This window comes from Actinia tenebrosa, unplaced genomic scaffold (assembly GCF_029948245.1).
Source record: "Actinia tenebrosa isolate PJP-AT-01 unplaced genomic scaffold, QUT_ActTen_1.0 PGA_scaffold14__42_contigs__length_11649687, whole genome shotgun sequence".
In the NCBI taxonomy this organism is placed as follows: domain Eukaryota; kingdom Metazoa; phylum Cnidaria; class Anthozoa; order Actiniaria; family Actiniidae; genus Actinia; species Actinia tenebrosa.
Genome location: NW_028292574.1, coordinates 4,011,584 through 4,036,083, shown reverse-complemented (window position 1 = coordinate 4,036,083; position 24,500 = coordinate 4,011,584). Strand labels below are relative to the sequence as shown.

The 24,500-nt window shown below is 36.6% G+C and overlaps 1 protein-coding gene across 1 annotated transcript in view; it reads right to left on the bottom strand.

Annotated features, from left to right (window-relative positions):
* LOC116290881 (dystrobrevin beta) overlaps nucleotides 1-24,462 on the bottom strand; it is a 31,114-nt gene extending 6,652 nt beyond the window's left edge. The window contains exons 1-18 of the mRNA XM_089029339.1: nucleotides 24,371-24,462; nucleotides 21,743-21,793; nucleotides 21,449-21,516; nucleotides 20,829-20,909; nucleotides 20,099-20,312; nucleotides 19,652-19,737; nucleotides 19,254-19,333; nucleotides 18,763-18,840; nucleotides 18,108-18,225; nucleotides 17,304-17,358; nucleotides 16,287-16,326; nucleotides 15,971-16,042; nucleotides 15,566-15,696; nucleotides 12,263-12,394; nucleotides 8,408-8,449; nucleotides 5,408-5,423; nucleotides 4,911-5,005; nucleotides 4,628-4,835 (exon numbers count right to left, since the gene is read on the bottom strand). Of these exons, the coding sequence (XP_088885465.1) occupies nucleotides 4,628-4,835; nucleotides 4,911-5,005; nucleotides 5,408-5,423; nucleotides 8,408-8,449; nucleotides 12,263-12,394; nucleotides 15,566-15,696; nucleotides 15,971-16,042; nucleotides 16,287-16,326; nucleotides 17,304-17,358; nucleotides 18,108-18,225; nucleotides 18,763-18,840; nucleotides 19,254-19,333; nucleotides 19,652-19,737; nucleotides 20,099-20,312; nucleotides 20,829-20,909; nucleotides 21,449-21,516; nucleotides 21,743-21,789 (1,563 nt within the window). The 5' untranslated portion in view covers nucleotides 21,790-21,793; nucleotides 24,371-24,462. The remainder of the gene's footprint in view (nucleotides 1-4,627; nucleotides 4,836-4,910; nucleotides 5,006-5,407; nucleotides 5,424-8,407; nucleotides 8,450-12,262; nucleotides 12,395-15,565; nucleotides 15,697-15,970; nucleotides 16,043-16,286; nucleotides 16,327-17,303; nucleotides 17,359-18,107; nucleotides 18,226-18,762; nucleotides 18,841-19,253; nucleotides 19,334-19,651; nucleotides 19,738-20,098; nucleotides 20,313-20,828; nucleotides 20,910-21,448; nucleotides 21,517-21,742; nucleotides 21,794-24,370) is intronic.
* Nucleotides 24,463-24,500: the final 38 nt, after the last annotated feature.

Genomic DNA, 24,500 nt, shown 5'->3' with positions numbered 1-24,500 from the left:
AGGACTCCGCCTTGGGTTCGATTACTGGGCTCAGCATCTACGAGCAGAATTGTTTTCCTGCTTTCGCAAAATAACACTATTTTCAAATGATGTCGGGGCCTTCAAACGCAAATCAGGCCTTGAACTCAAATCCGGCACGTTCCGTAGATATGGATTAATGAATATGGCGCTATTATCCTGTATATTCTAGAGAACTACACTACGTTAAATACCGAATGATAAACTACAAAACAGTTGGAGGATTGTTTGTTTGTTGAATTTTTGCTTTGTTAAGAAGTTATTACATTTTGAAGTTGGAGTGTCGAAAAGCTCGAGTATGGTAAAATAGACTGATATTAGTCTAATAGATATTCACAGGACACTGATTCCATTATAGTCTTTTGTTTTCACTCGAGACATTGACTAATAGGTCTTGACTCCCAAGATATCGATGTGGTCACTCTTAGCACGTCTAGTAAACGATGTATCTAAGTGTCAACAGACATGATGATCTTTTAGGATAAAATAAGAAATAAAAATATAGCTATAACGAGAAAAAAAGTCCTAGTGTGAAAAGTTTGTGATGACGTAATCAGTAGACTATGACGTCATTGACACAATGGCGAAGACGGTGTAGACTCGACGCAAACACGAGCATAAGAGATCATTGTTCCAGTTCACTTTTGGTCATAACTAACAGAGTTATTCCTGGACACTAGAAAGTCTTTTTCTGCTTACAAGACCTAGCTTAGAAGTCTTACGGCTTTTTGGTCAGCGGGCTGGTGCTGACGACAACGGAGAAAGGCGCTGGAGGACCTGGGAATGAGATTGTTCTAGCACAAGACAGTGTTCGCTATCATGTATAACAATTTATTGGTATCAAGGTTAACGAATCTGAAAAGCCATATAACAAAAACCATCATGCTTTGCAGTCGTTAAAAATATCGCGCAGAGCATGCTGGTAAATCCTTAAATTCTTCGCGGAAAATATCCTTGAGTAAATGATACGAATTATATGATATTCAAATTATTAATCTATTACTAATTTATCATTATTTATTTTTAATAGTATCGCTTTTCTGTCAAGGCTTTTGTTTTAAAACATTGACGCAGATCACGTGACTTAGTATAACGTCACACGTGACTCGAAATTCCATTTAATATAATACTTTAGGAAGTTTTGACCAATTTTATAATACAATTGTTAGTGGCTATTATGATATTCTATTTTGATTTATTTGAAGTAGTTTGGTTATTTTGGTGAATTGAAAGTGCACGGCTATAAATTTTGTTGCTTTAATCTGGAGGATTAATTAATTTCGCTTAAGTTTAGATATGGCTATTTGTCTATCTCTAGCTAGACTCATTCCTCTCTCTTCCACCTGGTGACGTCACAGGTTTTCTGCCTGCAAGAGACAGAACAAAGTGGATTAATGAATGGCGAAAATGGGAAAAAATAAAACCGACAGGAAAGTGGGAAAATGGCGAAAAAGTTCAAGGTAAGATACAAAACCGAGTAGTGAGGGGTCGGGGTGTGTGGGGGGGGGGGGGGGGGGTGGGTAGTTGAAAGGGTAAGAAAACTGGATGAATGGGAACTTGAATATAAAAATGGGATAACTATAAAATGAAGGGAAGATAAAATTAGAGGCACTTTCAAGGGGTATTTTTGAAATATTTCCCATGGGGCAATGGGAAGGCTTCATTTTGAAAAAAGAAAAAAAAATTGGACATTCATACAAGGGGAGGGAGGAATTGAAAACTGTTGAAGGGAGACAGGGTTTTTCAATTTATATTTTTCTAAGCCGTTTCTTATGGGTTTTTTTAAAACAAATTTGAGATATGTTCTTTAACATTCAACATCAAACTTAAACCAAGGACGATAGTCCCTGGAATCCACTTTGTTCTGCGTCACATGACATCAACCACGTAAAAAAGAGAAAGGAGAGTCGACTGGATCAAAAATTGTTATGTAATTAGTATATGACGTCATGCCTTTAGCACTCGTCACCAGCGCCTAACGACCGACTTTGGTGGTGAAGCTACAGACTGATGACCAAACCTGAGCTAGCGTCTATAAATAGTGGGATTTTATTCTAATTCTCATTCTCATTTCTACTCCCATTCACTTTCTTACCATTTCTTTTTCTCCCTTTCAACTTGTTATGCTTTCTTCTGCCCCTGCACCGCCGGTACCAGGCTGTGTTTGATTAGAGCATGTTTGAAGTTTGTTAATATATATGTAAATAGTAATCATTAGCACTTGATTGGAGAAAGGACCAGTGGTTTTACCCCACGATGGCATGCACGAACAATGACTTCACATTAAACATCATAAGAAAAAACTAAGTCATCGAATTCTACGCCTTGAGAAAATGCTACGTCATAAGAAAATTACTTTAAAAAGATCTGAGAAAAACTACGTCATAATTAAATACTGCGTCATTACAAAGTGGTACGTCATAACAAAATGGCAACGTCATAAGGAAATACTTAAAAAGGTATTGAGAAAAACTACGTCATAATTAAATACTACGTCATAATTAAATACTACGTCATAACAAAATGGCTACGTCATACGGGAATACTTAAAAAAGGTATTATGAGAAAAACTACGTCATAATTAAATACTACGTCATAACAAAATGGCTACGTCATAAGGGAATACTTAAAAAGATATTATGAGAAAAATTACGTCATAATTAAATACTACGTCATAACAAAATGACTGCTTCATAAGTAAATGCAAATAAAAAGAAAACTTTCTTGCTTGGAATCAAAAATGCAATAATTTTACAAGCTTTTAAAGGAGACATCTAGTTTTATTGCCAGAAGTCTGCAGCAGTTCGAGTTACGTTGAGAGCTCTCACGAGGCGAAAAACGAATAGACATATTGACACACAGAAGACAGAGTTTGATAACATTTCACAAATCTATGAAAAACGTTTTCCCCTATCTCCCCGGCCCCTCCCCATTCAACAACGCACAGGAACCCCAGTTCAGAATTGTTAGCCGTTAATAAACTCTGAGCTGAGCACCCTGTGTCCAGAATATAATTTTATATACACGTTAGATTCATAGAGTACTTAGCTTTTATACGATATTTATTAGCATTATTGATATAATTAATTCATTTATACCATAAAAATAAATTGTTGGTTATTATGGATAACGGTAATTTATTATTGGGCTTCCTGTGGTAAGAGCCAAATATTCTTAACTTATTCATTAGCTATTCCGAGGTTAAGGAAAAACCTGGGTCGAGTTGGTATTGCAGTGCATTGTGGGGCTGTTTTAGATGATATTTTTTCAAGATGGCGGCTATCTCGTCCCCTAGAACAGTCCCGCAATGCACTTCAATGCAAACTCAACGCCAAGGTCGTATCCTTTGTAGTTATAAGTGTACTGGATAGAAATAAGATTAAATGAAAACATCGTGTTTCAGAGTGAAATAGGAAAAGCATTAGATATGATATGCATACGTACAGATTATAGTCGAACCTCGTTAATACGAACACCAACAACACAGTATACAATCTAGGACAACTTAATATCATAGGTTAGACCCTCGGGACATTTTCGGAATAAACTCGGGATATTTTTTGTATGTTCCTAGGAAACGATCTAAATACCCTGGTAATGCCTTCGCCGCATCTTCGGAATAACCTCGGGAAGCTTTCATTTTTTTCTTGGAAGTCCTTGAAATATCACCGAGACATCTCCGGAACGAGCTCGGGGGTTTTTCGGTTCTTTTCTGGGAAATCCTTGAAATACCCCAGGGACATCTTCGGAACCAGCTCGAGAGATTTTCAGTTCTTTCCAGGGAAATCCTCGGAATACCCTCGGAACATTTTTGGAACGAACAGGAATATTTTACGAGAAAATTTTTTTCTTCGGAATACCCTTTGGATATCTCAGCACGGCTAGCTGTCCTTGACTGACGGGTGTCCGTAAAATCGAGTTGATCGTAACATTAATCTGTACGTTACTTTGACTCTCGTTTATGAATAGCGAGTCTTTCTCGGTAGTTGTATATGCATGCACAATAAACTAGATATACGTTAATGGACCTTTTCGGACATAGCGAACAAGGTGTATAGTGGACTAGCTTGGGTACAAGCAAGTTAAGCCTTATATTGTCAACAGGCGCCTTTTTGGGTTTGATAAGCATGATGCATTATGGTCTAGCATGGGTGCGAACAACATTTGTTCATATTGCGGCGACCTGCTTTATATTGTCAACAGGGGCCTTTTGTGGGTTCAATAAGCATGATGCATTGTGGTCTAGCTTGGGTACGAACCGCTTTTGTTCTTTATGCCTTATATGGTGTTTGTACCCAAGCTAGACCACAATGCATCATGTTTATGGAACCCACAAAAGGCCCATGTTGACAATAGCTTGAAAACTGGTGCAAGTCTGGAGTCAGTGTTACTAATGATTGTTGCATCAGATTGTTTGTGAATGAAGAGAAATCATCGTGGATGACCGTAGTACGAGGTTTGACCAGATAATCAGAGACCAGTTGCATCAGAGAGAAGAAGAAGGAGGAGGAGGAGTAGGAGAAGACAGTGAAGAGTATATAGACTGACAGCCATGAAGTTACATCGCTTGGTTTTCACGTTCTATCGATTCTGATGCTTTAGAACTTACTTTGAGTAGATTCATCAGTCCTTCAAGCTGAACCATCAGTTCTCGTCGACTTTCTTGTAAAGCGCTCATGCGCATCTCCAGTTCGTCTTTGCGTTGCCTTAGTAACTTCAACTCGGCGAGGAGTTCTGGGTTTTGCGCTATCTGGGCAGCGGATTTTGACGCTTCGTCATGCTCGTCACGCAGTCTACGGATTTCTTTTAAAAGAAGCCTGAAAAACGAGTAAGAAATAGGGCATTATCAACTGTTTTCGATCAAACGCAACCAAAGAGAAGTCTTTTCAAACCTGTTTTTGTTTTCCAGGGTTTGGATGAGTTCCCTCTGTTCCCTGTTGGAGTCGATGCTCAGTTCGCTGGATGACTTGGAAGGCGGCTTTTGACGCTGAAACAAGCCACACATTGGAGTGATTAATATACATGACATTAAAAATCATTCTACATAGTAAAAATAAAAATAATAAAAAAAAGGATCGTAGTTATGATAATGAAGATAATGATGATGTTGATAATCATCCTGACGATGGCGACGATGGTGTTGATGATAATAATGGTGATGACGATGATAAAGGTGATGGCGACCATGATGATGATGATGTTGATGATGATAATGATCCTGACGATGACGAAGATGCTGATAATGATCATGAAGAAGGGTGGTGATGATGAATATGACGACGCCGAAGACGACGACAATGATGATATAAAGATAATCATAATGATAAAAATACGACGACGACGAAGTTATGATGATGATGACACATGATGATAATCGCAAAGTACTTACAGAATTAGCTGCGAGTCTTCACACAAAAGAAAGAAAAGAAAACCAAATATCAGTACATATTGAACAGTAAGAATTTATTCATATATAAAACGGTAAATCCGAAAAGTATTCATGTATGAAGGTGTGTTCAGCGGTATTGGTTGCCAGAGAAACGTTCGATACCATAGCAACCAACCGCTTTACCTTCGCACTGCATATACCTCATCAAACGCTACCAGTTTATGCTGGTCAAAAAAAGGTTTGTTAAACTGGGTTCCACAGGTAACCCAGTATAGAAAAGTATTGTTAGTTGACCCAGTATAGAAAAATACAGGTAACCCAGTATAGAAAAGTATTTTTTGACTCAGTAAAGAACATTTGGCGCCCAATTTCAGACTTCGATCTTCGCCACTTTAAAAGGCGCCATTAGAATATTCACTGTACAAACAAATCCTAGCTTTCTCTCTGATAACCGACACAAAAACTTCAAAATTGCCATTCCATTGTTGTGGCATTTCTTAAATGTAGTCTCGGTTTACATTATCTTTCTATCTTCATTAAGCTCAAAAAATTAAATTTTTTCATGCAATTTTAAAGAATGACAGCATTGTCTATATCAGAGTGCTTATCAACTGAACATTGAAAACACGACGTCACTGGACTAAATCACATTCATAACTTGAAATGATGGCGCGCACATTTGATTAGCATCCGAGAATTCATCAATGCGTCAAAATTTTCAAAACAAAAAAGTCCATAAGCTCTAAAATATTGGCGTCAGAATTTTTGACGGAATTTGAGCTTAATATTTTAAGTTACTAGCAAAAACAATCGTTATACGACCGGAAGAAGTCAGTACGTATGGTATTGGCAGGAGTTGACGACGCCAATGTTATGGAATTGTGGTAGAATTCAAAGCAATAAATGATAATGATGATTTTAATCCATTCAGTATTTTTTTTTAAATATCTATTTTAGTTAAAGTTTTAAGGCCATTTTTGTTACTCTAATTTTCATTGGCTATTTCTAAACTGCTTGCAAAAGGGGCTGAAAAATTAAAAAGGTTCAAAAAGGAAAAAGACAATGTTTATTATTTTCTGTTCAAGAAAAGTATTAATTTTCCAATGAAACTTTGATGAGAAAGACACCTTATGGAAAAACGTGCTTCTCATATTGTAACTTAATTTTAACTTCTTTATCTTATACGATAATATAACTTTATTGATAAAAGTGAAATCGAAAAGAAAAACTCATACCAGGTTCAAGGAGAATTATTTGGCGTCGTTTGAATGAATGTTTATAATATGACGACTGACTCATATAACCCCGTTAAATGAGGAAATACATTAGGTCAAAGCGCTTTATCTGTTGCAATAACATCTAGTTTTCTACGCCAATTAACAGCTTTCTTACGCTTTACATTATCAGGAACAAGCAACAACATTCGTTCAGTTAAGTGACTTTCCATTTTTTTTTTTTTAATCTTTTCCCCCTCTATTTTTCAAGAGACCATAGTCTGTTTCTTCTTATTCTTTTTATGACACGAATTCCAAAGAAAATCTCTCCGTTGGGTCCAATTCTATTCAGAAATTATAACTCCGCGAATTTGTTGAAGTAAACTGCGCGAAGAAAACTGAATCTCCCATTTTATCCCTCATTTCTCAAGAAAACTAGAAAAATATTAGTGAATTCCAGCGAGTTGCTCAAACCTTTTTTTTGGGTGAGACATTCTACGACGCCATGCCAATGGAATTTTAAATCCGGATTTTTCCCCATGATATCTATATTTTTTTATCTTGATAATGCTGTTTGGTGTGGCCAATACTAGAAATGAGCCAAGCTTAGGCTCCTAATTAGATATTGTACTAGTTTCCAACAATATATACGATAGACAAGTCATCGAATAATACTCTAAAAGTGTTGGATAGTCAATTAGGTATTATTCGAAGATTAGACTGTTGGTATTATACAGAATAAGTATTGGTTTTGATTCGATTTGAGCGCTAATTCATAGCTATCTTGTCTTCTCTTCTCCACTCATCTGCAAAGCATCAGCTGCAACTGAAAACACGAAATCTTGAGTCGCACGTGAAAACACTCAACTAGAGCGTTCGCTTCTAAGGGAGCCATACTCATCTTTTCAAACTGTTCAGTTTAATAAAAAATATCTGCTGCCTATATACCTCAACTTACATCATAAAATATTTATTATTTAAAAACCTCGAGGAATTAGAAAATAGTGTTGTTTTTTTTAAAATCAAGAACAATTGAAGGAGTTTTCTAATATTTTCGAACGATTTTTGCAAAACTAAATCGTGGCGCACCCAAAAGTAACTTTTAAAAATACCCTTTTTTGTATGTTTGTCTATTTTCAATTTTTTTTTTTTTCAGCAACAATAATTTAATATCATTTGAGCAAGCAAATAGATAATTATCACAAAGGTTCGACGAGAGAAATCTTTACAAATCTTATGATTTTCGCTAGTCCTCAATAAAGTTCTAAGATGGTTGCGGATTTGTCGTTAATGCGCAGAGAAAATTAGCGTTTCTTCACTGGCTGTCCAAGAAATAGTAAAAACGATTAAATTAGTAACTTGGTTTTATAGTCATGAGACAATTATAAACGCAGTGTTTAAGAAAACCACAAGTTATCTTTGATTTTTGAAGCCATGATATTATTAAGCTTCGGCCACCTCTATTTCTAATTTTGAACTCACACCTATCTTTTAAAAAGTTACTACAGAAATGTGTTTTTAACACTTCGACGGCATTGCAACCGCAGTTAGAATAAATTGCCGTTGCTCGGAGTTCAGAGTTGAATAAGTTCGTGACTTAAAGAAAAATAAGAAATAATATTATGGTGGACATAACTATAAGCCAAGTACATTTGTATATCTCGACAGGGGAACAGATTGAAGAAACATTTATTAGCTGAGTCATTAGCGTAGCCTTCCTGCCGTGAATTAGTCTCGGAGACTTCGTTTTTCTCTTGAAAATAAGTGATTGAGGATTCGTTCTTACCTTGCTGCATACCGCGAAATAAGCTTATGCTCGTCATCCATTCTGAAAAGAAAAAAGAACAAAGAAACGATAAGAAAAATAAAGAAAATAATAGAATAAGTTTTGGTTTTAAAAGCGGAAATAACGTCCAACCATTTCACGCCCTAAAGCCAACTTCTTCCGATAAATTTTTCTAAATTTCTCAAAAACTAGGTTTTCGGTTCTAATACCAAAAATTAGACCAAAATTATGCCGAAAAATAAGATAAAAAACAAAATTACTCATTCCTAATTGAGTTTGCTCATAAAGATAATTTGAAAACCGAGGTAGCAGTTGCGGTAAATTGAGGAGTCAAGATTATCAACAGTATGAATCAACGTAGTTATGCTATCGCAGAGTATTCTATACTACACAAAACAAGTTGAAAATTTTTTCCCATCGCGAGGATAAATAGAAAAAAATCATATTTACCCATAAACGTCTGAAAGACTTTCCATTCTGTGTTTTTTTTCAAGGCTAGCTTGACCAAAGTTTTCGCTGTTTTTAAATATGTCAATACGTGTGTTTTTCAATCGTCCAGTAAAATGTTCAGGTCGTTAAATACTAACGTCAGTGTCTATTAGACAACATTTACACTCTCGCAATAAGTCAACCAACAAATAAATGAGCGAAGATACAAAATATTCTGGACGAAGAGCGGGTTGAAAAATGATGTTGAATGTTGAAGCTTCTTTTCTTTGGCGCAGTCGGTTGTGTTTCGAGAGCTCTTTAAAATTATTGTCCCTTAGACCGGAGGTGTTACTCTGTATGAAAACGAATTAATTCGAACGAGAATTAATGAATAAGTATTCGTTGTGAGAGTGATTTTGTAGACCAGCTGCTCGCGTTTAGGAGAGAGGATTTTACTGTCAAAAACAGTTGATTACAGCGACTACAAGACGCTTAATCGACAGAAAAATGTGTGAATTTATTTCTACAGGATGTAAAAGCTTCAACAAAACAGGTATTCCGGTAAAATCTAGATTAATGTTCAGCGTTCCCAAAGAAAAGATCATTATCAACTTTCAACGGAATAAAACAGCTTATGGATAAAGAATGGAAAGACCCCACAGCTTAGGAAAGCAGACTACATTTGTCTCGTGGAAGTTTTCGAAAAGGATTTTCGGATCATTTATTTAAGAAGATTTTGTCGAATGATTCAGAGAAAAAAAACACGTTAAATACGAATTGTTGTTTATTGTTAGTGGAGAGAAAAGATTTTTGATAGCCAAATGGTATTATTGTTTATGGTTTAAAATATCCTATAAAATAAAAACACACTCAGTAGGATCAGAGAGAAGTGAAAATAGAATTAATTTTAGGTTACTTGATCTTGTTGTTTTTAATTTCATTATTTTGCTGCATTACTTCATTCATCTCTCTCTTGACTTACTTGAAAAATAATTCAGTGTTTTTTTTGTTTATCTTTTATTATTTCATTCATTTATATATATATATATATTATATATATTTATTCATTCTTTAATTCTTTCGTTTGCTTGTTCGTCTATTCTGCATCCATCAATCCATCCATCCACCCACCCACCCACCCATCCATCCACCCATCCATCCATCCATTCACCCACCCACCCATCCATCCACCCACCCATCCCTCCCTCCCTCCCTCCCTCCCTCCCTCCCTCCCTCCCTCCCTCCCTCCCTCCCTCCCTCCCTCCCTCCCTCCCTCCCTCCCTCCCTCCCTCCCTCCGTCCGTCCGTCCGTCCGTCCGTCCGTCCATTCATCCATTCATCCATCCATTCGCCCATCCATCCATCCATCCGTCCATCCGTCCTCCGTCCGTCCAGTCAGTCCATTCATTCATTCCACTCTTCTTTTATTCGTTCATTCTTTCCTGATAATTTGTTCATTCATTAATCTATTCTCTCTCTCTCTTTGAGTTCATTTTCAATTTCCCCTCTTCCTCTCAAATCATTATTTCATAAACTAAAAATCAATTTCCGCCCCGATAGAACACAAAAAGACCTAACAGTCAAAACACAAGAACTACACTAGCAAAAACGTAAATACTTCATATTTCAATATCCTTACCAGACGATCAAAATCCAATCACTGAAAAATGTCCAATATCACTAAAATACCCTATTCAAGTCTCCACAATGAGATACAATGTAAAGCTGCCGACAATGCCTCTAAATCGGTGTTTTATATAGGGAATTTTAGCGCCAGAATCAAGTTGTCTAGCGTTTTATAATAACAGACGCGCTTTCTATTATCAAGTATTACGCATGAATTTGAACCACGCCGTCTATAACTCTCTGTGCTTAAGACTCATGATCTGAATTAGGCTTTTCCGTCTCCCGTTGCTCTGACTGACACTTTAATAAAAAAAAAAGCAAAGCTTTTTATATGATAAATTATATTATAGGATTACTAGAATTGTGTTTGCCGTATTGACTCTCTGGTTTTCTTAATCAATTAACTTGAGGTAAATGGAGACACAAGAAACAGAGCTCTAGGGAGTCCCAAGGAAAGAAAAACATCCACAGGATTGATACCCTTTCTAATGCGACCGGGATTAGAGGACGAAACGAATATTGGCCTCTACTAAAACGACCAGAGGACCTCCCTTAGTCGACCTGAACGACCAAGATGGATAGATGACTTCGTGAACAAAAACAATCTTTACGATGTGGTTAAAGAAGATGACCTATATTTAACGACCAAAAACTCCGACCAACCATAACAGGTGCATCGTGATTATAAGACCATATTGAGCAATGACCTCTCTAATACGACCAACCATAACTATTATTTAACCTCTTACACGACCACCTGGGAATACAGACCTCAATTTTACGACCACATTGAAAAGTAAAAACCTCCAAAATACGACAGGAACAAATAAACCTTCGTCATACGACCTTCGCCATATAAACCCATCGACCTCATACTCAGAATTTTACTCCGAATTTTATTTAAAACCGAAATTTGAAATGTATTTAAAATTTTTTACCACAAATGTAAATTTTCTCGCTTTCTGATTGGTCGAGAGCCATGGTAAATAAGAAGACATACCAACAAATTACGTCAACAAATTACCATCGAAAAACCATAGGCAATTTGTTTAAGTTCTCTAATCCTCAAAATTGTTTGATTTTAGTTTTGATGTAATGTTTTTTTAAGGAAAGACAAAGAAGGGAAAAAAACAGGATAAGTTATTCAATATTTGACCAATCAAAAGCCAAAGGTCCTTATCATGTAAAAAGAAAAAACACTTTTCTTTTAAGATAATCTAATCGAAAGGATAGTTTATCTAATTATTTATTTAGATGGCAGACGGAAAGTAAAAAGCTATCAACAAAGGTAACTGGTCAGACATCTGAACATAAACATTAATTTTATTCAAACCCTGAAACAATCTCTTGGCTGATCTAAGTCAGGGCATGGCTAACTCACAGATCAAAGCCTAAAACAACCTCAGGGCTGATCTAAGTCAGGGCATGGCTAACTCACAGATTGAACCCTAAAACAACCTCTGGGCTGATCTAAGTCAGGGCATGGCTAACTCACAGATTGAACCCTAAAACAACCTCTGGGCTGATCTAAGTCAGGGCACAACTAACACTTAGATCAAACCCTGAAATACCTCTGGACTGATCTAAGTCAGGGCATGGCTAACTCACAGATTGAACCCTAAAACAACCTCTGGACTGATCTAAGTCAGGGCACAACTAACACTTAGATCAAACCCTGAAATACCTCTGGACTGATCTATGTCAGGGCATGGTTAACTCACAGATTGAACCCTGAAACAACCTCAGTGTTGATCTATTAATTAAAGCGCAAAGCATTATGGTATTGTAAAGGTGCATTTACCTTTGGTCAAAGTCCTCGGAGAGCTTCCTCCTGTTAGATGATGTGGACGAGGCTCCTGACTCGGGTGAGGGAGATGAAGTATAGTCGGAGGTAGCGTGCGCTTGACCTGAGAGGTCTGATGGCAACGGTGGGCTGTGAATGAATAGTAGACAAAACATTAGTTGAAGATGCCAAGCTGGAAAAACATATATAGACAGTGATGATGATGGTGATGTTGATGGAGATAATGATGATGATGGTGATGTTGATGGAGATAATGATGATGTTGTTGATGATGGTGATGATGACGGTGATGATGATGATGTTGTTAAGGGTGATGTTGTTTATGATGGTGATGATGACAGTGATGATGGTGATGACAGTGATGATGATGGTGATGACGATGGTGATGATGATGACGGTGATAGTGATGATGATGGTGATGATGACAGTGATGATGGTGATGGTGACGATGATGTTGGTGATGGTGATGGTGATGACGATGGTGATGATGATGATGACGGTGATAGTGATGATGATGGTGATGATGATGATGATGGTGATGACGATGATGATGTTGGTGATGATGACGGTGATAGTGATGATGGTGATGATGATGATGGTGATGATGATGACGATGATGACGATGGTGATGATGACGCTGATAATAGTAATGGTATTGGTGATGGTGATGATAGTAATGATGGTCATGATGATGATGATGATAGTGATGATGATTACGTTGATGATAACAAAGATGACATAACTAATGCAATTTAATATTCTATGCACCATTTGTCAGTGAACCAAATTCATGTTTAAACCTTTTTCTACCAGCAAAAGTACAAAAACCACTAATCCTCAGTCTCATATATAAATAGTTTCATATACAGCTATTTCAAAAAAGGTTGAATACTGAATACTGCATACTGAATAGTGCATTCCATGACCAAAGTGCATTGTGGGTCATAGTGACATTGTCTAAAGTAGGATTAATAATTATTATTTATTCTATTTTTAGTTTACTCCGTCTGAAACAATATACTAACTAGATATAGAGAGTTAATTGCTGTATATTTACTTTTTATTTCAAATTAACAAGAAATATGTAACCCCATCCTTTAAGGAGTGAAAAATATTTAGAGCAACACAGGCGATTTTAAAAATAAATAACGTTGACTAAAAGGTACATGGGAATCGAGGGATTCTTGAAATCATTGCTGAATGCTCTCGTAATATATCTTTGTATCACTGTAAACAATTGCTTCGCGAATAATTCTGGTAAGTTCGTCATAAGTTGTTCAGTCGTTGTGCCGAGACGTTTCATTCGAAATTTTTCCCTTTTTTTTCGTTTTTTCTTTTCTTCTTTGAGCACAAACTGAAACGCCAAGAACTAGAGAAGATACTTGAGAAATACTCACGTGTTTCGTGGACTTGGAGAATGCGAATGGAGTTTCACTTTGGAATTCCGAGTTACAATGTAGCAAGACTGTCCAGGTTTGAGTTTCAAGACAACGCACCTTGGCTCGTCGGACGATTTCATTGTAACGACGATTTTATAAATAGAAGATTCATATAAAGATTCACTAAAGTCTTCAGCTTTATCGACCTATCCATGTTCCTATTCGTACATCGTTTCATTCCCTAGGAGATTTATTCCCTTGTTCGTTAACGACGGCGTTTTGGATTGCGAATCCGATGGTCATAAATTATAAATGGATTCGTACGCTCGTAGATCCTTTTATATTCAAAGTCGTTCCACAATGGATTTGTGGTTTCCTTACTAACAAAAACACCGTATTTGCAATACCGTCTTCAGAAAATCAGACTAAAGACTATTTAAAACAAGTAAGGAAGAAAAGCCATTCAGAGAACTCAAGGAAAAAAGAATCTGATTGAGAAAATAATTCTTCGGGGCCTCGAACATCTCGAGAAAAGATTTTAAACTAAAATGCTTTCAAAAAATAAATCGAATTCAATTTTTAATGGTGTCTGGTTTATGATAGTTACTGGGTAAAATGTGCATCCTTAGAGGGAGGCCCAAAGAAAATATCTAGGAATACTCTTTTTTGCTCATTTTCTTTTCTTTCAAAATTTAGGGGCGTCCCGCACCGCGTGCAACGCGTTTCATCATTGGTTTAAAAAACAGTTTTTAGGAATGAAGATCTTGCTATACACTTGAAATATTTCGCACAATCTATAATAATTTTTGCTCTGAGTCAAATAATTTATATATTGGGCACAGGGCACAGGGCACAGCTAACTCACAGAACGAATTTTGAATAGATTTTGCGGGAAACCGGAGAAAACCCTTGAATAAAGGGAGAAGCCTAACAAACTCTACTCACATGTGATGCCAAGCCCTGAGGAATCAAACACGAGACCCCAGAGATGAGGCGAGTGTACTACAACTACACCACCCTGCCTTGATACCCTTACAATATGCAATGGCCACACGTAATATTGTTTCAAAACGGAATGCGTGACAGTGTCACACAACAACAGTATACTCACACGATATTGGACATATCCAGTGTTTTGTTGGATTGTGGTTCATGGGAATATTCAGGTAACGACAGTGTCACACAACAACAGTATACTCACACGATATTGGACATATCCAGTGTTTTGTTGAGTTGTGGCTCATGGGGATATTCAGGTAACGACAGTGTCACACAACAACAGTATACTCACACGATATTGGACATATCCAGTGTTTTGTTGGGTTGTGGTTCATGGGGATATTCAGGTAACGACAGTGTCACACAACAACAGTATACTCACACGATATTGGACATATCCAGTGTTTTGTTGGGTTGTGGTTCATGGGGATATTCAGGTAACGACAGTGTCACACAACAACAGTATACTCACACGATATTGGACATATCCAGTGTTTTGTTGGGTTGTGGTTTATGGGGATATTCAGGTAACGACAGTGTCACACAACAACAGTATACTTACACGATATTGGACATATCCAGTGTTTTGTTGGGTTGTGGTTCATGGGGATATTCAGGTAACGACAGTGTCACACAACAACAGTATACTCACACGATATTGGACATATCCAGTGTTTTGTTGGGTTGTGGTTCATGGGGATATTCAGGTAACGACAGTGTCACACAACAACCGTATACTCACACAATATTGGACATATCCAGTGTTTTGTTGGGTTGTGGTTCATGGGGATATTCAGGTAACGACAGTGTCACACAACAACAGTATACTTACACGATATTGGACATATCCAGTGTTTTGTTGGGTTGTGGTTCATGGGGATATTCAGGTAACGACAGTGTCACACAACAACAGTATACTCACACGATATTGGACATATCCAGTGTTTTGTTGGGTTGTGGCTCATGGGGATATTCAGGTAACGACGGTCTCTTTTTCTTTCCCGATCCACACAAAAATTTACTTCGAATGGAATTCCCTCTCTCGCCCATTTTCTAAAAAACAAAAAAATGTCAATTTAAAATTCTGACAAAAAAACTCAAACCTTAGTGTTCTATTGATACCCTGGTACCACTTAGAGGGCTGATTAAAGTCAGGGGATGGCTACCTCACAGATTGAATTAGAATTAAACATGTTTTTGCAGTTTCGCGGAGGGAGGAAAACCAGGAGAAAACCCCTCAAATCATGGAAGAAACCCAACAAATTCTACTCACATGTGAATAAAAAAATTAATATGGCTAAATAAATGTACACATTATCATTCTTACCCAAGTTGTGTATTCGCGGACATCATGATCAGTTTTGTGGGCCTGAGATGTTTTTCCTCGCCAAAAACAATCCTAAACGAAAGATTTTGAAAATATTTTAGATATGTGTTTACAAACTAAGGGGAAAAACGAAAGGAAATAAAGGAAAGGAAAGAAAATGAAACGAAACGGAAACAGAAAAAAGGAAAGGAAAGAAATGGAATGGAAAGAAAGCAAACAAAACAAACTGAGGTGTTCAACCTAATGAAATCTAGCTTCTCTGGGCTGGTGGACAAGACGGACTGCAAAAAGATTATTCAATAAACTTGTATCATACCTGACAAAGAATGTAGTTCTGGCAATGAAGACATTTGTACCTAAAAGATACGAGTCAAATCAATCAAAATATAAAAGTATTAGAATAAAGCAATACATTAGAGATTTGGATAATACTTTATTTAAGATTGTTGGTAATGATAATATAATATTTTGCTACAATGTCACATCAAAACCTAGACAGGTGCGACTCAAAATTTTATGTGATATAACCATCATTTCCAGTATGGGACACTCCTGTGAGGTTGATACACACTCTTTACCACTATGTTCTATATTTACAACACACAGCACTCAACTTACATTTTTATTTTTTATGGAGGGTGGAAAACCAGAGAACCTGGAGAAAAACCCTTGTAGCAATGGAGAGAACAACACATATCAAACAATCTCAACTCACACAAATCACTTTAAGTGTCTAGTCATTCTAGCGCTTTCGCACTAATTGGGGACTCTTTTCACTCACATGCACTACCACTTCATTCAATATTCTATGCACACAACGCTCAACTCACATGTTGATTTTTAAAGAGGGATGAAACCGTAGAACCTGGAGAAAACCCTCGTAGCATAGGACTAGAGAACAACACATCAAGCAAATTCAATTCCCATATGGTGACCTCACGGCTCAAACCAGTGACCCGACCCGTTAGCTGCGTATGCCACCCATGCTACCCCCACATGTGGGGTTAAAATGAGAATCAAACCCGCGACCTCAGGCTTGAGCTACACAGTGGTGAGAGACCATGCCATAGCAGTGCGCATGCAACCCATTACACACACATTAGTCCCTTTCACAGTTCCATGCGCCATCTTGAGAGGTAGCTGTACCTTTGCATCAAAGCGAGATGAATGGTGAGCTTGCAATGATAGAGGCATGTGAATAATTGTCCAAGGTGTTGAAAAAAGGTCTCTATCATTGCAAGCTCATGCAAAGGCATTGCTACCTTTTAAGATTGCACAGGGAACTGTGAAAGGGACTATTAGAAAAACTAATTTGTCAAAAGCAGTCATATACCTAAATCCTACTATAGGTTTCTTTTTACAGATCTGACAGCCAACCTGATGTTCAACTGACAAAAAAAACATGATAAAATGTTATTAGTCATTAAAGGTCATGTTTCGATTTATCCAAAGGAGGAGAGGACACTGAAAGGATAAGAAACTTGCTTGCCAAGAACTAAGACAGTAAAACTTAAAGTGTAACTAGGTACTTTGTTCAAGTGCAAATCCAGGAGAGTGCATTGAGTAACCAGCCACCCTCTTTGGAATCAAGGGTGGTATATAATAGTAGTGCAGTCTGTCTTGCTCCCCACTTCTGAGGTTTAAGATTCGATTCCTGGACTCAGCATCACATGTGAATACTGGTTGTTAGCTGTGCCCTGACTTTCAGCGTTCAATCTGTGAATTTGCCATGCCCTGACTTAGATCAGCCCAGAGGTTGTTTTAGGGTCCAATCTTTGAGTCAGTCATGCCCTGACTTAGATCACTTAGATCAGCCCAGAGGTTGTTTCAGGGTTTTATCTGTGAGTTAGCCATGCCCTGACTCATATCAGCCCAGAGGTTGTTTCAGGGTCCAATCTTTGAGTCAGTCATGCCCTGACTTAGATCACTTAGATCAGCCCAGAGGTTGTTTCAGGGTTTGATCTGTGAGTTAGCCATGCCCTGCCTCATATCAGCCCAGAGGTTGTTTCAGGGTCCAATCTTTGAGTCAGTCATGCCCTGACTTAGATCACTTAGATCAGCCCAGAGGTTGTTTCATGGTCCGATAACATTTGAAGGATTTTTTGGGGGGCTTCCCATAAAACTTATCAAACCTTACCAGAGGCAGAATTATTCATTTTCTGTAAGGTAGAAAGCCAAGCATAAGGTGCAGGAGTGTCCTTAGAAATAACACACTCTAAGAAGTTCTGAAGTGTGGTTCCTTGCCGGGCAAGTGGCTATAAAACAAAAAACAAAGTCAGAACTTTTACTAGTTATCCCTAATAACTTTGAACAGATGACTGTAAAATCAAAATAGAGGCTTTGCACCATTACAAGAGGCAGGAACAATGGAATCTGGTCTAATCTGATTTATATGAGAAAGAATTCAGTTTCAGTGTCTTCCGTCATGGCTGCCATCATGGTGCAAAGCCTGCATATGGATGTGCTTTGCTGCAGCTATCATGGTGTTGTTCTGGACACAGGACTGTTGCAAAATGTGCTTTATAAAGAAGGTAGCTGTTCTAAATCTTGCATTCTGATTGGTTGGTCTCACAAGATCACATTTTTCTATTTCATCAGTTGTATCCAAAATAACAACTGTTGTAATTTGTATTTCATAAAAGTAAAAAATAAAAAACATTTGAACACTTGAGAATTGATGAGAAGCACTCTGCTATGCATCATTCTTTTCTAACCCTTCCCTAGTGTTCTGCCAATCTCAAACTACTATATAACTGCATGCTTCACACAGCGCATGTTCTTTATTTACTGACCCCTTGTGGCTTAAAGAAACTACTAGCTACATCTTCAGCAAAACCAAACGTCGGCCCTTCTCCTACTGCTGATGGTAACTGGGGAAAAAATCATGAAATGATATTCATTGATTCTGCTAAAGACTTTTTGTATTTTACATAAGGAAAATGGGATGCACGGGTGGCATAGTGGTGTGAGTGCTTGCCTCTCATCAATGCGACCCGAGTTTGAGTCCCGCCAGGTTTGGTGTCGTATATGAGTAGAGTTATTTGTTGGTTCTCTCCTGTGCTTTGAGGGTTTTCCGGGTTCTCCGGTTTTCCTGACACTTGCTCTCAACACAAGTTTTGTTGAACTTGTGTTGAAATCGTGCCGTGTACCACCCATCTGAAACTTGTCTTGCAACACTGTTTGCACATGAGTTCCAGTTAAAAGTTTAAGCCAAATGTGACAGGTCTTAAAATCAAGTTGGCTGTGCTAATTAAGCAAGTTATTTTGCCATCTAGTAACAAACCTGTAAAAGCTCTCGTAAGTATGCTTCAAATTTAGGGAAGTTCAAAATACCATTGTCGTCCTCAATTTGTGAAAAATGATCTAAAAATAGAACAATTATATTAATTACTTTTGAGAAAAGAAATGTATAAAAAAGTGAACATAAAATATTCATCTCAGGGAGATCCTTGGCATAGAAATCTGGCATTTCTCAGGCCAAATAAGAAGGGTACAGGACAGGGTATCCACCTCGGTCGGACAGTTTTGCTGGTTGAGCGAAGTAAAGATAAGTTGCTAAGTTTCTAAAGACAGTGATAAAGCTACTAATGTGCAGTGGAAGCCATTTTGGGTAAAACGTTTATGCCAAAAAATCAAGATCTTCGAAAAATCCATTTTGAAGTCCATTTTAAGAATTCTTACATCTCAGCTTGTCTACTAGTCTGCCATAACACAATGTTGATAGAGCTGTCTTGACTGATAACACTCGTATTCTGCCAATACCATCACTGGTAACAAATGGAAAATAATTTAAAAAAATTAATTTAAATATGACTTTTTGTCCCTAGTAGAGAATAAAGGTATTTATAGGAAATATTGGAAGTAGTGTTTCTTGCATCTAGATGTGAATACACTTACATCAAAATTTGTCCTAACCTGTTTTAGCCATCGGCAGAAACAGGTTTTTTAGGGGGGAGGGGTAAAACAGATGAGCAGCACCCCATTGACCATTGTCCACCCTTATTCAGTGCTTAACAGTTGTTTCACAGTTTCGATAGTGCATCTGGGGTAATGTTATTGCATTTTATCTCCAGGATGTGTGCAGCAAGAATGAACGATAAAGACATTAAGAAGCATCACCAGATTTACCTGTCGTAAGCATAAAGAAGCCAGTTTGTGACCAAACTGATAGATTTCTCTACATCAACCTCATGTGACGTCGGCAGTCTCTTGTTGAGAGCATAAAATATACTAGAAACTACTGCCTCTACTCTCAGCTCATGCAGCTCTGTATTATGGTCTAGTGTGTTTAGACCATTTTCCCTGAATGCTTCAATCATGTTATATACATCTACAAGGTGAACTGTTGGAGAGAAAAATTGAGAAAAAGATTTTTTTAGAAAAGCTAATCTCTTCACATTATTATTTATCCCCTTCAGGCCATGTGTCATTCTCTTGAGATTAAGTTTCTTTGTTTGAGTTGTATCCATATTCATGTGTTTTATGTGCAATCTTAAATAAAGAAGTGATACTCTAGGGAATGACATGTGGTCTGAAAGTGGTAAACATTACACCCAAGATAAGAGGTCTACTTCAGTCTTAATTTCAATTTTACAGTGCAATGTGCAAAAGTATGACCAAGCTTAACGTATTTGTGTTCTTCTATGCACTGGCTTTTGCACATTAAACCAACACATTTCGATGCGAAGCTGGCTGGTTTTACCAAAGAGAGCGTATAATTGCTCGTTTGGCAAGAAAAAGCCTGTGTATAGAAGTTTGCGGATACATTAAATGTGGTCATACTTTTGTGTGTTGTGCTGTAATTAATAGATTACTCTATGGCATTAAGAAACAAAAGGAGCAGGGGTGCTATACTCACGATTTGTTCTTCTCTGGACAAACTGCAGCTTAGCAGCTGTCCGGTATGCAGCAAACTTGATTGTATCAAAATTCTCATTACCTGGATTTATGTTACAGAAACAGCGAAATTAATTGTTAACTTAAATCAATAAAAGTGATATGTTGGATTGATGGTAATAATAATTAAGAAGGCAATGATGATGAAGATGATTGCAGTGAAGTATGATGGCATAATGATGACAATGATGACCATGACTGTGGTATGATGACTGTTGATGTTATGACACGATCATCATGATGATGATGATGGTAGTGATGATGCTAATGATGATGGTGATGATGAATGTGATAATGATGAAGATGATGGTGATGATGATAAAGATGATGAAGATGATGGTGATGATGATAAAGATGATGAAGATGATGATGATGATAAAGATGATGAAGATGATGGTGATGATGATGATGATAAAGATGATGATGGATGATAATGATAAAGATGATGATGGTGATGATGATGAAAATGATGGATGATGATGATGATGGTGATGATGAAGATGATAATGATGATGATAAAGATGATGAAGATGACGGCAATGCTGATTGATGGTAGCCTTGTTGGTCCACTGCTCTACTTACTCATATCAATGATAAGTTCCTGAAGTAAATGTTCTGCTTCATCTTTTGGAATGGATTCATTTAAAATGCTATACAAAATAAAATAGCATAGCTTTCATTGAATGCATGGCTCTTATAAAATTTTGATTACGTTTGCAAGATAAAAATACAACACAATAAATAAAGACCTAAAAGCCCTAAATGCAGTAAAGACCTAAAAATGGTGTCAGATTCAAAAAAGTAAACATAAAAAAGTGAACAAAGTTTAACTTTGATAAATCGATTGCGATATATTAGGCTACCAGTCATACTTACTTTCCGGCCAACATATGTGACGCTGTACCTTCAAAACTCACACTCATTTTCCTGGAAAATCAATTTAAAAATCCATTCAACACATTTTGCAGTTCACTTTCTATGCTATTGTAGTTTAATGTATTATAATATGATTCAGAGTAACAAAGAGGACTAATGGAAATATCTTAAATTTCTTGTGATGCACTCTTTATTAAAACTTATTTTTTTAGCAATCAGTTCAGATCACCAAGGTGTGTTAGGCTGCGTTCATAATGTATGCCAGAGGGGGGCAGGTGAAATTGAGGGGGGATTGGGAAAATTTTGGTAGGAAAAAGGGAGGGATGGACAAATTTTTATCAGAAAAAAGGGGGGATGCACAATTTTTGGAAGAAGCCTTGCTTAGGGGGATCATATTTTTTTGCATGACTTTAAGGGGGGTGTTAAGAATTATTCTGGACATTTCAAATTTTCTTCTGCCCCCCCCCCCCCCTCCCCTCTGCCATACATTATGAACGAAGCATTAGTTTTCATGTGTTTATCAGTTGTTGCATCTCCAGGTCATAAATTACGGACAGACCAATCAGCACTAACATTCATAATTTGAACCTAAATATTTACTCAAATAAAAAGATTTTGAGTTGAAATTTAATAAAATAAAAGATATTTACAATATTATCACTCGAATCCAGAAAGTTACAATCTTTGATGATGTAATTGAAGTGTAGTCTTAGGCACTTACTCTACAGGAGAATTCTTCTTCTGAGATTCTTTCAAGATAAATTTTGAATTCTTTTGATATGCAAGTTTATCTTTCTCAAATTTATCATGCTATCATCAATTTATCTTGCTATCATCACAACGGATCCCTAATTTATCATGTTACTTGCTTTTTAACCCATTGTTAAGATTCCTTATCGAAAAAATTAAGTAAATTTATAGTAGGGATATTTTGTTGGAATTGCACGATTTCTAAAAAACTATTTGGATATAATTAGCTTGCTTAATGTCTTCAATATCAGATATAATAATTTGTGTAAAAATTTGACCTAATTAGTTGAAACCGTGTAATAAAAATATTGGATACCCTCAATTATATTTGTCACTTTCAAATCTACATCCACTTATGGATAGCAGTTATTATGAGGTTTTCCAAAGTTTTCCAGACCAAAAGTAATACTAAAACATTTTTATCCCAAATTTTGTCTTTTCTTTGATATTCAAGTCTAAAATTATACTAAAACAATTATTCCCCTAAGGCTCAGTGATTATGGTGATATTCACCTCGCTGCTCAAAGTCTTGCGGCTCGGTAAATATTCCACCTATAATCACTTAATAATTGTTAAATATTGGCACAATTTATGTATAAAAAAAACTTGAAAACTGAATGGTATTATTTTATTTCATGATGGTATTGAGTTTATATTTGCTCTTATGAATCTACTCATTATCATGAAACTGTAATAAAAATATATATATTTAAAGCTATAAATCTAATATAATTTGTCAGGCTTGGGCTACGACCTAAGAATAACATGATATATAGCTACTATTCATCAAAAGTTGACAATATAAGTTTGAAAAGGATAAAAAACAAAGAAATCATTAGGTAGAATTAAAAACGGCTCAAGAATTTGATTATCTAACTAGCACAACTAAGTGTCAAATAATTTCCGTTTTACTAAACACTTCCAAAAATTTATAGTTTTTGAAAACCTATCATTTATTTATTTCTTTTTTCTTTTCTTCTTCTGCTTAAATAATCGTAAAATCAATGCATTCTGCCTCAAGGCTGACAAAATATTCGTATTTAAAATACCTTGTTGCTTTTGGCTTTTGTGTGACCTTAAAACTATCTAAATCTAATACTTCACTTTAGCAAAAGATTCCACTTACATTGGAACAAAATCTCTTAATTCTTCGATGACAAATTTAATTTCCCACGCATAAAATAATAAGATATAAGGAATCATATCGTGAAGAAAGTTATAAAACATCTCTTTTAACAAAGCAAAACTCACAAGGTTTAAAAAAATACGATTTTCAATGAGGTGAAGAAAGCTTTTCTCTACATGTAATGTTTACATCAACTTCCGTTAGAGATCAACGTAGTATCCGGTTATCAAATTCCCACGCTTTAGGTGGGACTTGAAGCCTATATTGCATTTACATGGATCAAAAAACACGAATATAACACCAATTCAAACCATAAAGGCGTAATTCAAATATTCAAGAATCGTTTTTCAGTTATTTTTGAGTTGATATTTGAGTACACTTAGACGATTATTGCTGTACAGTATTATAATTTGTACAATGCTCACCTCTGCTTCATTGTTGTGCATACTACGGCAAGTTTACGCTCTAATTTCCCCACTCAAAACTTCCTTACCACTATAATTATATCCCTGAAATGCTTTTATAAAGTCTTGACGGTCTATAAAAGAGTAGTGGGCTATTTTATGCCCCGTTATTTGAAAGATTTGGTTGTGTTTACGTCCTTCAATGGCTGACCAACTTTCACACCCAGTGATCTATTCACAAAATATGTCTGTGCTACGAGCTTTTTATCCCATAAAACACACCAAAAAACAACACAAATACCAAGAGTAGGAGCTAGTTAGTAATATGGGAGAAGATAAGAGTCTTACCTAATGTATTCATGCGGGAATAAGCTAAATTCCTTCAGTAAAAGGTTGTAGATGTCGAGCAGTGATTAAAACTCCGCCATTCCATGCTTCACTCACCTTGTGTCACGTGGTAGAGGTACAATATCACTTA